This window comes from Pteropus alecto, unplaced genomic scaffold (genome assembly GCF_000325575.1).
Source record: "Pteropus alecto unplaced genomic scaffold, ASM32557v1 scaffold71, whole genome shotgun sequence".
NCBI classification, from domain to species: Eukaryota; Metazoa; Chordata; class Mammalia; order Chiroptera; family Pteropodidae; genus Pteropus; species Pteropus alecto.
This window is the reverse complement of record NW_006433024.1, coordinates 18,498,044-18,510,225: the sequence shown is the minus strand read 5'-3', so window position 1 is coordinate 18,510,225 and position 12,182 is coordinate 18,498,044. Positions and strand designations below refer to the sequence as shown.

The 12,182-nt window shown below is 46.3% G+C and overlaps 1 protein-coding gene across 1 annotated transcript in view; it reads left to right on the top strand.

The window, feature by feature from the left end:
- Positions 1 to 12,182, top strand: part of SYT13 (synaptotagmin 13) — a 37,348-nt gene continuing 25,166 nt past the window's right edge. The window contains exon 1 of the mRNA XM_006908063.1: positions 1 to 184. Within this exon, the coding sequence (XP_006908125.1) occupies positions 2 to 184 (183 nt within the window). The 5' untranslated portion in view covers position 1. The remainder of the gene's footprint in view (positions 185 to 12,182) is intronic.

The window sequence follows — 12,182 nt, the reverse complement described above, 5'->3', positions numbered from 1 at the left end:
CATGGTGCTGTCGGTGCCCGTGATCGCGCTGGGCGCCACGCTGGGCACGGCCACCAGCATCCTGGCGCTGTGCGGGGTCACCTGCCTGTGCCGGCACATGCACCCCAAGAAGGGGCTGCTGCAGCGCGACCGAGACCCAGACCCCGAGAAGGGGAGACCGGGCGTGCTCCGGCCGGCCCAACAGGTGAGCAGGGTGGCACCTTGGCCTCCCCGGGAGAGGGGCTGTCTCCCCGGCTGCGGCGGCGGGCGGACATGGGGTGGGGGAGCCGTCGCAGTTCTTCTTTGCAAGAAAGAGCCTGGCGGGGAGGGGGACGGCGGACGTGCATGAGGACCCGCCGAGGGGTTCGGGAAGTCGGGGGGCGGGGCGGGGTAGGGGACTGTAATTAGGTGGCGGTAGACTTAGGGGACGGGAGAGGAACGGGGACAGCGGGGGCTGAGGGGGAGAAGATGACGGGGAGTGGGAAAAGGGACTTGGGTAGGAATTAGGGCTGGGTGTGGGATGTGGGGGACTGGGAGGCTGGCAGGAGAATGTGCGTCGGGCGCGCTGAGGGGAAGATGGGAGGGGGCTGTGGGAGACGGGGAAAGGGGATTGTGAGGGTCGAGGAAGACTGAAAGGACTTGGAATCATGTGGAGAATGAGAGGCTTGCCGAGTTGGAGGGAGGAGGAAAGGGAGTGTGAAAGGGTGGAGAAGGTGGGGGAGGGGGGTTAAGGGCTGGTGTCGGGAAAGCACTGACAAAGCTGAGAAGGGGGGAATCCACCATAACCCAGAGGGGAGGGGCTGCTGTCCGGGTGGGAGCAGGAGACGGGGCAGCCGGGCAGGGAGTGCCTGGGGTCTGGAGAGGCAGGCGAATATGGAAGGGCCTGAGGATCCCGGCCCCTGCCAGCATCCCGCAGCTCCAGCCAGCCAGAGGGGCTTGCTGCGGCCACCCCCAAGATGTCTCTGAAGATGTCCCTGGAGACTGGAGGGATTTTACCCCATGCATTGGCTTGTCCCCGGAGCCCCTTTGAGCAGGAAATGGGTGGCGCCCCATCATACAGTAGAAGGGGTCTGGGAACAGCTTTGGGAGGAACTGCCCTTGGTGGGCTGTGAACTCCGGGACACGTTTCCCAGGTGGGAAGAGCAAAATGTCCTCTGGAGAACTGGAGGAAAAGAGTCTGGCCGGAGTATTTGAGGAAGGCTGGACCTGGGCAGGGGCATGACTTAACGACTTCCCAAAGCCCTCAGGATGCCCCATAGAGCTTATGGTCCCAGGAGTGTCGCTACAATGGGGTGATTCCACCTTCCTTTTTCCAATCAATTATCCAAATGCCCTGAGACCCAGATGTGTGGGGCGTGTGTCAGTCACTGTATAGAACAAGTGAGAGGAAATGGCTGCTGTCCTTGAGGCAATTACAATCCAAGAAAAGTGACATTGACACTGGCAAGAATAGGAGCCAGCTGGGCAGCAGGATGTGAGACCTGGAATTGTCTGGGAAAGGGGGGGAGTAGAGGGCTCCCCACTGGCTGAGGGTTGAAGGAGCCCCTCTCTAGAAGTTGTACCCTGCTGCCTCTCAACCTTCCCTCCAGCCCAGTACCCTTGAAGGACAGCTGTTCTTCTGCTTTCCCTGGGGGCGAGGGGTGTGTGTGTGTGTGTGTGTGTGTGTGTGTGTGTGTGTGTGTGTCTGGAAGGCAGGCCTGGCTATCCCTTCCCCTTCCCAGAGATAACCACTGGGAAAGGTGATGGTGTGAATGACTCTGGGATCTCTTCCAACTCTTTGTCTTATTGAGGACCAGTGGTCCACACAATAGCAATCATCTGTTAAAGACAAACAGATCATGACTCTCCCCAGCTTAAAATCCTCCATGACCTCTCATTGAGTGTTGAACAAATCAGCAAACCCTTACATGGCACTTACCAAGCGCCAGGCACAGTTAAGCTTTACACTTAATGCATTTAGCAACTCAATGAAGGACATACATGGTGATTCCAACTTAAAGACGAGAAAGCTAAGGCTCAGAGAGGGTCCTTTCCTCGAGGTCACACAACTAGAGACGTTTTAGAGCCAGATTCTAGCCAAGCTGGTCTGATTCTGGAGTCTGTGCTATGAGCCATTCCACTCGACTGCCTCACCTGCTTGATCTGGCAGCTGTCTACCTCTCTGGCCAGACTCATGCCAGTTTCTCTTTTCCTTGGCAGTCTCTGCCTCCCTGGATTTATTATCCTTAAAGACACCAACCCCTCCCATTTTCCTCCTGCTCTTCACAGAGATGGCTCCTCCTTATTCTGTAGGTCTCTTTCTGTTTAAATTGCACCTTCTCAGGGAGGATTTGTATCTACTGCTGCATGTAACAAAGCACCCCTCCCCCATTCCCTCTCCACATGTTCCTTCCAAATTCTTTTATAGCACCTGTGACAATTGAATGTGATCGTTCATATCTGCTTGCTTGTGTATTTATTTCCAGCACCCACTCAGTACCTGGAAACCAATAGATGCCCAATAGCATGTTGTTGACAAATAAAAGCATCCCAGTCTCCAGCCCCGGGGGATTATTTTCTGAGTGATTTCTTCACGTGTGTACACACTGTACCAGGCCTTTGCAACACAGTGTTAGCTCATCAGGGGCGCAGTTAATGTTTGGAAACGTGAGACCCATCTATGCACATCTCACCGGCCCCTCCCCCTCCTCCCAGTGACAAGGATTTGGGAAACCTGGGGCTGAATGTAAAGGCGTGAATGTGATGAGGCTGAGATTTCACAGTATTGGCTTGGCTGCCATTGTGCTTAGACTGATTCAGCCATGACCCAGATAGAGTAAACAGAGAAAAGACAACACAATTGACGTTTCAAAGAAAGTAAAGGAGGTGGTGTTATGGGTGGCAGGTGACAGCAGGATAGTGGACATTGTACATGTTGACAAGGAGGGGAAGAGTCAGGGGAGGCTCTCTGAAGATGTTTGCTGAAGAGAAGGTGTGGGGTCTGGGGAACAGGGCTCTAGATTCCTGTAGCCACTGAGAACAGAGATGTCTGTGGGATACAGTGTGACTACTCAAGTCTCCAAAAGTGGCTGGTGTGGTTGCTGGAAAATGTCCTTAGATTTGCAGGCCGTACCTGGGAATTTTATTTCTGGCCCTAAATGGTTAGATGAAGTTGAAGTTTGTAGTGATTTTGAAAAGAACTTCGAGGTTTTCCGAGGAGTTCTTAACCTGAGGTCCACACATACCCCCATGAGGGTATTTAAAGAGTTCATGGTCTTGGAGAGGAAAAACTTACGTTGTTAATATCACTAACATCTAACTGAAACTTAGCATTTCCTGTGAGTAGGAATATAAACAACACATCACAAGAGTATTAACAATATTGGTGACTTTGTCCTCAAGGGAAATCACAGATAGTTTCAGCGCACACTGCAGCTGTTATAGATACTCCACAATATTGTTTATGCTCATCTCTAATTCTAAATCATGATGCTTATTAAATCCCCTGCTAGATCCTGTTAGTTAATGAATGAATGAGGAGGCACACATGTAGCTATTTCACAAACTGATTTTATTAGATGTTCCTTTGTAGTCACGTCGTTTCGGCTTTTCCAGACATTTAGAGGAAGTGTCCATAGGCTTCTCCAGACAGCTGAAGGAATCCATAGAAGAAAAAAAAGATGCAGAATCTCTGCCAACTGGGAAGTGAGAGAAGGCGAAAGCCCTCGGTCATCTATTGCCTTCCACACCTCCAGCCAGCTCCCATTCACGGTTCTTTGCTTTTCTGAAATACACACTCTGGACCCTTTATTCTGCCCCCTTAGACCATCCCTCACCCTCACCCACGTGCGGTTTGCTGGAGGGACACACGGAGTTCAGTCTCACGATGCCTCCTGCCCATGGCGTGGCAAGATCACTTGGGAACTCCCTCGCTGTTGTCAGCCCATCTTTGGAAGCTTGGTTATTACGCAGTCGCTGGGCAGCTTGAGCAAGGAGACGGAACAGAGAGGCAGGACGGCGTGCGTGTGCCCATCTTCCCTTCACTGTTGCTTCCGGATCTGTCAGTGAGAGGCAGCCAACGCATTGGTTCTTTTCCCTTGAATTTCCTTTTCACGCTTGTCCGCATTCCCCCCATTTCTGGGTCCTTTCAGAGGAATCCTTCTTTTGGGCCAAACTAAATAACTATAAAATGAGCTCTTTTCCCACCGCTCATTACCCCAGACACCCATCACTTAGCAGGAGTTGGGGTTCTGTTTTCAGAAAGCTTTAGTTTCAGCATCCGATTTTTCTCCTCGCAAAGTGTGTACCTCATTGTACCCTTAAGTGGATATTCTCAAATGTGTCTCCGAGGTCCCCAGGGTGACATTGATGCTTGTCGCCTTGAAGCTAACACGTGATCAAAGGCTTTATTCAAGTTGCTCGGCCCCTCAGCAGTGGTCGCATGCATCGTGGACCCACCTCCCCCAGTCCTCACTGCCACGTACCCCCAAACTATAAAATCCCACCCTCCTTCCAGCAGAGTTGAAGAGAGCAAAGTGGCTTTTTCATGGAACACTGTCTTAGTCTATTTGGGCTGCCACAACCAAATACCACAGACTAGGTAGCGTATAAGCAACAGAAATTGATTTCTCGCAGTTCTGGAGGCTGGAAGGTCCAAGATCAAGGCTCTGGCAGATTCAGTATCTGGCAAGAGCCCGCTCCCTAGACTTTTCGCTGTAACTTCACGTGGTAGAAGGGGCAAGGGAGCTCTTGGGCTACTTTTATGAGGATGCTAATCTCATTTGTGAGGGCTCCACCCTCACGATCTAATCACCTTCCGAAGACTCCCACTTTCTAATACCGTCAGAATGGAGGTTAGGTTTCGACATATGAGTTTGGGGGGGACACAAACATTCAGACTGTAGCAAACACTAATAGATTGATTCTAAGTTTTTATTAAATAATTCAAGTGCTGAATTTGTATCAAACAATATAGTATGTATAGTGGACTCTCCCCACCCGCCCTCCAAATTGGGGAGTGTGTCTTTCATTTTTCTTGTATCCCTGACAATATCTAGTGTGATGCTGGGCACATGATAACTCTTCAATGTATTTGAATTAACTCGTCATATTGTGACACGACATGGAATAAGAGAAGGAAGACATAAAGAACCAAGCCCAATTTATTTATGGTGCTGTTATTGGGGGCAGGTAATGCTTCTGGGCTTTTGTTTATAAACTGTCTCTTGATGTGGGCACGGGTTACATAGGTGTTTTCACTTCGCAAAAGAAAATCTATCCAGCTCTACATTTAGGACTTATGTACTTTTCTTATACTTCAGTAAAATTCTTATTGAAATTTGTCATATTGTGACATAACACTTGTGAACACTAACTTAGTATCAACCAGTATTTTTATTAACGGGAGGACTTTGGGACCATAATCAAGAGCATGACCTTCCTTTATGTGGTCCGTTATGTACTGCCTCCCTGGCCTGGTCTGCCTTCCGCTGCTACTCCTGTGGCCACCCGCTCCTTGGGATTGGGGCCTTAAGACCATCAATATGGCCCTATCAACTCTCTTGCCTGTTCTCTTCTTCCTCAGACCACTGAAGCAACATCTTCTCAGATCACTTGTCTGAATTCATACTTGGCAGAGTGAGGATGCATCAGAGCCCAGATGCTGCATTTTATTAGCTAATAATAAGTTTATTCATTAAAGGTTAATGAGTATTAAAGGTTAATGCTAGGCACTGGGATACCGCAATGAAAAGACAGGTGTGTATTTCTTTCTGGTAAGTAGGGAGACAGACCATCAGAGCCAGCAATTGCCCCGAAGCGTTTGCAGTGGAGGTGCGGGGGCCATGGGACATCCCCACCTTCAGCCCAAAGTAGCCTGGTTGCCTACTCTGCCAGGGTCTTTCTTCCCTGTACCTCAGTGGTCACAGGGGCTCCATGAATTACTAACACCACTCCTGGAACTGCTTTGACTCTGCGTTGCTGTAAGGTGGATTCTCACCCTTTAATAGGATTCATTTCTCAGCTGATCTCCTGGCAAGTAGTCTCCTATTCATACAAACGAACAAAAAATAGATTCCATTTCCATAGGGTGATATATAATAGTGATAGTATAGCTAACATTTATTGAGTTTTTTATATGTGCCAGGCACTTTCTAAGCATTTTAACCATATTAATTTTATCCTCACAACAACCCTATGAAATATGCGTAATTATTATTTCCATTTTACACATGAGAAAAATGAAACATGGAATGCTTAAATAACTTATTCAGTGGCAGATCTGGGAATGAAATTTAGGAAGTCTGGTTCCAGAGCCCACGCTTTGACTACTAGGCTGGAAATTAGCAGAAAACACTCATCAGAATATTATTGGAGCCGTTGTGTTTTTCCAATATGGCATAAAAGCGTCTACAAATACGCATCTTTGCAGGTGAGCTTCAGAAACCTTTCCCAAAGCTTTGGATTTCTTCACCGCCTTTTGTGTCCACTGGGCTTCGGGCCCTGGGTGCAGCTCAGGGCCCTCCGGAGAGATTTACGCAGTAGACATGTTTGGGCTAGTTGCTTAGCAACATGGAAGACATGAATTTTTCATCAAGAAATTAGCATAGATTATTTCAGGGAGAGGAGCACACACCCACTGGAAACACTAGGCTCTTGGAAACACACGTAATGAGGCCCCTAAGTCTGTGTCCATCAATCCCTTTCCAGTGGCAGGTCCTGGACCTGTTTGTCACATCTCCTTCCCTTTCCTCGTTTCTCCTCTGGCAGAGCATGTAGGTAATTCAGGTGCCTGGCTCTTCTCTTCACGGGATTGACGGTTTGCTAGCACCTTGGGTTAACTCCAGCAGAAAACATTGCTGCATCCTTGGAAGTTTTCAGATTTTCAGATCGTGGCCTGGGTTCCCATCAAGTTCCTGTGGTACAGAAAGAGGAATGGAGAGGCCATTGTCCATGGTGGAAGGAACACCTGAAAGAGAAATCATGGAGCTTAAGACGGTGCTGCAAGGAAAGGGAGAGGCCAGCGGGATGGGGAAGTGGACAAAGAGGAGACAAGAGAAAGAGCAACTGACCATCCAGAGTCAGAGGCCAGCGGGAGAAATCAGAATACATGGAGACGGGCCCGCACGATCCACGCGATCTGACCTATGATCTCCTCATAACCAGTGACAGTTCATCTCCCACTTCTGCCTTTGTGTTACTGTAGTCACTACATCTGGAGCTTTTTCCTAGCTGACGAACATTGAGAAACCCCAGTGGGAGGATATGGAGAATAGCTTCACAGAGACAGGTTTTAAGAACTAAGGGATTCTATATGTATATGTCAGAATCGACATGTGCATACACCAAGGGCCTCCATAACCAATTTGGTAAGAAATAATGTTTATAGATATCCAAAGGAAAGCAAATAAAAAGGGTAGATGTATTCCTTCCCCACCCCTTCCACCCTCAATTATGTTTATTGATCACATACTTTGTGCCAGATACTGTGCTCGGGGGTGAGGAACACAGTAGTAATGCCCCCTCCTCAATGACACAGTGACCTGTTGTCAGTCCTCATGAAACTTATGGTGTAATGGGGGAGACCAGAGTTAACAGAAGAAGAGCATAAATAAATGAACGTGTGCAATGGTGATAGTGACCTGAAGGGAAAGTTCAGGTACGAGGTGGGACTGACGCAGTCCAGGAAGTCGGGGAAGGCCTTCCCGGAAAGCAATGGCCGAGCTGAAAGCTGGAGTTGGAGAGGATGTGGGGTGGAGGCGAGGGACTCCAGACAGAAGGATGAGCTGCGGCAAAAGTCCTGTGGTAGGATGAAGCCTAATGCTTCAGAGGGTCTAGGGAAAGGCCTTTGAACCTGAAGAGCAGAGAATGAGACGGGGTGCCTGGGATACAGTGAGGCTGGGGAGGTCAACAGGAGTCTGGGCAAGCAGGGCCTTGCGGACCATGGACAAGTTCATTCATTCATGTATCAGACATTTATTAATGCCTGTGTGAGGGGCATTAACACTTTAGGCACGTCATAAGATGACAGGGTTCTTTGGAAAAGACAATAATGCTGGAAACAGCAGGAAAAGAGAAAGACCAAATATAAGGTGGATTGACTCCATAAAAGAAGGCTTAGACGCAAGTCTATAGGAGCTGAGCGGGGCTGTTGGAGTTGGGACATCCCTCATTCCTAGGGTCGCCGAGCGTCAGAGCCGATTCAGTGGCATATAGCACATACACACATACGAGGCTCACTGACCTGTGTAATGACAATATGAAGATTGCCATTATTTCCAAACTTTTAAAATTGGGGCAAAATGCACATAGAAGTAGTGATTTGAAAGTGTATGAATCAGTGGCATTTAGTACATCCATATTGTGCAATTACACCTTCATCTAGTTCTAAAACATTTCTTCACCCTTGAAGACAACTTCATACCCATTAGGCAGACACTCTCTATTCCTCTCTCCTCCCCCAGACCCTGGTGACCACCAATCTGTTTTCTGTCTTTATGGATTTGCCACTTCTGGACATTTCATATAATTGGGATTATAAAACACGCAGCCTTTTGTATCTGGCTTCTTTCACCTAGCATAATGTTTTTAAGGTTCATTCTTTTGTAGCAGGTATTAGTACTTTATTTCATTTTATGGCTGAAAAATATCCCATTGTATGTTTACATCTCATCTGGTTTACCCATTCATTGGTCATTGGACATTTGGGTTGACTCCACCTTTTAGTTATTGTAGACAGTGCTGTTGTGTACATTCTTATGTAAGGAGTTGTTTGAGTTCCTGTTTTTAGTTCTTTCCCGTGTATACCTAGGAGTGGCATTTCTGGATCATACGGTAACTCTATGTTTAACTGTTTGAGGAGCTGCCAGACTGCTTCCCACAGTGGCTGCACCATTGGACCTTCCCACTAGCTGTGCATGAGAATACTGATTTCTTCCTATCCTTGCCAGCAGTTATTATTTTCCTTTCTCAATTTTTTATTATAGCCATCCTGGTAGGTGGGACACGGCATATCTCCTTGTGGTGTTTTCTACGCGTTTAATTTAAAAAGTAATCCAAACTCTTTTGTTTAAAGTATTCATCAGCATCTGGCAAGTTTTTCGCAAAATTTGCTCTCTGCAGTGAATGCTCATTACAGTGAGTCCACGTGGGCACGCCCATGAAACACCTCATGGCTCGTGAGCCTCATAAGAGGCGTGAGGTGTGTGGCGGTCCTGGTTTCCTTGCTCCACCAGTAAATTCGCACCTGCTGTTCCCTCTTTTAAATATGTCGCACGTTATACTATCAACTTTCCCACCCTTTTCCTCGAAGCTTTAGCTCCTTGTGGGTCCTGATCTGCTTCACTCAGGTACCTGGGGGCCCTATAAACCTGGGTCCAATTGAGGTGATATTTGCTATCCTTTCAATATCATTTTCTTATAGATTAACATCACCAAGGCAGCTGCTATGCTGGGAGGAGCCTTGGTCCCCTACGGTGTCAATTCTCTGCACACACACACACAAATCTTCCCACCAAGGAGTTTCCTAAGTGCTAATTAAGTAAAGGGTGTTTTAATTGATTTATATTATAAAAAAGCTCCCAGGAGGCTCTTACATGATATTTAAGGGTGTTACTCTGATATACAGTGATGTTTTGGGAAGTTGATAAGGTTTTGGAGTGGACTTGGCATGCATTATAATTTTTCTCATTTAAAATAATAGAATACAAGTGATTGCTATCTGAAATTCCCTAGCCAGCAGGTTTCCATGAACAGATGAGAGTCAAATAATGAGGGGTAGTTGCATATATGAATAGATGCATGTCTTTGTGCATATGCATTTATGAACATGAACAAGAAAAGGGGGAGGAGCCTCCTATGGGAATTCTGTGAAATTGAGTCTTAGTCCATCTGGCATAGACCCTAGGGTATTTTGACATATTTCATTGACTCCCCCCCATTCTCCACTCATTAAGTCCAAGACATACTTTTTCTTCATAGGAAAACTGAGCAGGGCTTGGCAGATGGCAAAAGAGGTGAGAAGAAATGTTGAATGACTGCATGAGTCCGTGAAAGAAGGGATAGATGAATGCGGAGAAGGGGATTCCTGGGGCCGCCACCTCTGCTTGTAGCCAAAATAAAAATCACAAGGACAGGAACACAGAGGAAGGTGCTGAGCTTCCTGAAGAATCTCTGTGCCTGCATTTAGTGACACAGCAAGGCATCAAGACAAGCTTAGAGGGTGTGGCAGCTTCGCTTTCTATTGGTTCCCCTCACTTTGAATCTGCCATCACTTGCCTAATATTGGAGACCGTTTAAAAAAATCTTCAGCTGCAAAGCCAATGAAATAATACCCAAGGAGACTACATTTGACTTGGAACAGCATAATAAGCCACACAGTTTGAGACTTGCTGCTAAGAAAGGCATAATTAGGGGGAGGTAGGTTACTGAGGCAGGATAGTGAAGACTTTGCTTTCAAATAGAGTGAAGAATAATATTTTGGAGAGGATAGCATTTGAAGAAGAAAGTAAGGCTGAGGAAAAGCTGTTTGGGCAACTAGAAGAGTTGATGGAAACTCTGCACATGTGAAATAACTTCAGTGAGCTCTGAGCTCATTCTGTGTTTCAGGGCCTTCTCCTTTCTCACAGTGTACCCCCAAGCAGCCTCCAACACATTTTCATTTCCAGCAAGTCACTTCACATAAAAGAAAGGGCAAGGCTATCAGAAAGACATACAGTGAAGGCAGTGACGATACGTTAAGAGACAAAACTCTATAGGAAAATATCAGTGTGACCTGGAGGGCTTTTTGGTACATTCTCTACAAACGTGTTATTTAACGATCCCGTCTCCTACTATGAAAATAGAACAAATCCTTTAAACAACAACATGACTGTCACCCTTTGAGCAACAGCCTCATCACAAAAAACACAGAGACGGAGAATGGAAAGGAAAAGAATGAACACAAGAATAGGTAATCCACTCGTTACCAAGACTGGTAGGTTTGCATTTGATTTTGGATACCCACTGGAATTAGTTCCAGGTAATAATGATCTTGTTTTCTGAAAACACTCAAAAGAGGAAATTGCCTCTTAGAATAAAAATATTCATTTTATGATCAAGCTACTGAGATATAATAGGAAGCAAATTAGACTTACCGCCCCCCCCAAACCTGAATTTGAACTCAGGCTTCACCACTTTCCAGCTAAATGACCTTGAACATTCTGACCACCACTTTTCTCATTAATAAAACAGAGATGATAATAATACGGTTCTTTAAGGTAATCATAAAGACTAAATGAGAGCATCCAGCAGACTCAGTACCTGGCTACTATTCAGAGTATATTTTAGGTATCTCTGAATCATTTTCTTATTTATCCTTTGCCAAAGCGATGACTTGTCTGTATGTTCACTATGTAGGAAAGAGAAAGTTCATTAAACGTATTCCAGGTGGGAAAAATGAAAGGCTTCTGTTAGTATGGGCGGGGGTGGGGGGGGTGCGGGATGCAGCATGTAAGATGTTCATTCAGTCAAAACATATTTCTTGATCACCTACTATGTGCAAGGCACTGAGTTTGTACTGGGGACACCGCAGTGACCAGGTGGACAACATCCCTGACCTGCTGCAGCTCATATTCTAGGGGTAGAGATGTTCATCACACAGTCATACAAATGAATATAAACCCACAACTGTGTTAGATGTGCAAAGGAGGTGAGCAGGCCTCCCGAGAAGTGATAACTGATTAGTGCTCTGAACTTCAACATTTTTGGAGACACATTTCAGACACACACACACAAAAAATTGTATACCCCTTATCCACGTGTAGTTTATTCTTTGTAAAGCATATATATGCTTATATATTATATATATAACTCTACTAATATGTCATGTACATAATAAAACATTCACGAAATGGACCATCTAAAAAAAAGATTAAAACAAATGATAAAATGAAATTCTGTTATTTTCTTCCCATACCCCAAATGGACTGTCTTGTACACCCCTGTGGCATATAGTTAATGGTATTTACTAAGTAAAGGTGTTAGGGATAAGGGTTCAAAGTCTTCTAGGCATAGGGCATGTGCAAAGGCCCTGTGAAAAGAAAAAAAATAGGAGGGACTAAAAGAAGGTCAAGGTGAATAGAGCACAGAGGGCACAGGAAGGAGTGATGAGAAATGCAGAAGGTGGGCCAGGGCAGAGCCACCCAGGGCCTTCTGGGCCACCATAGGTATTTGGGTCTTTATCTCAA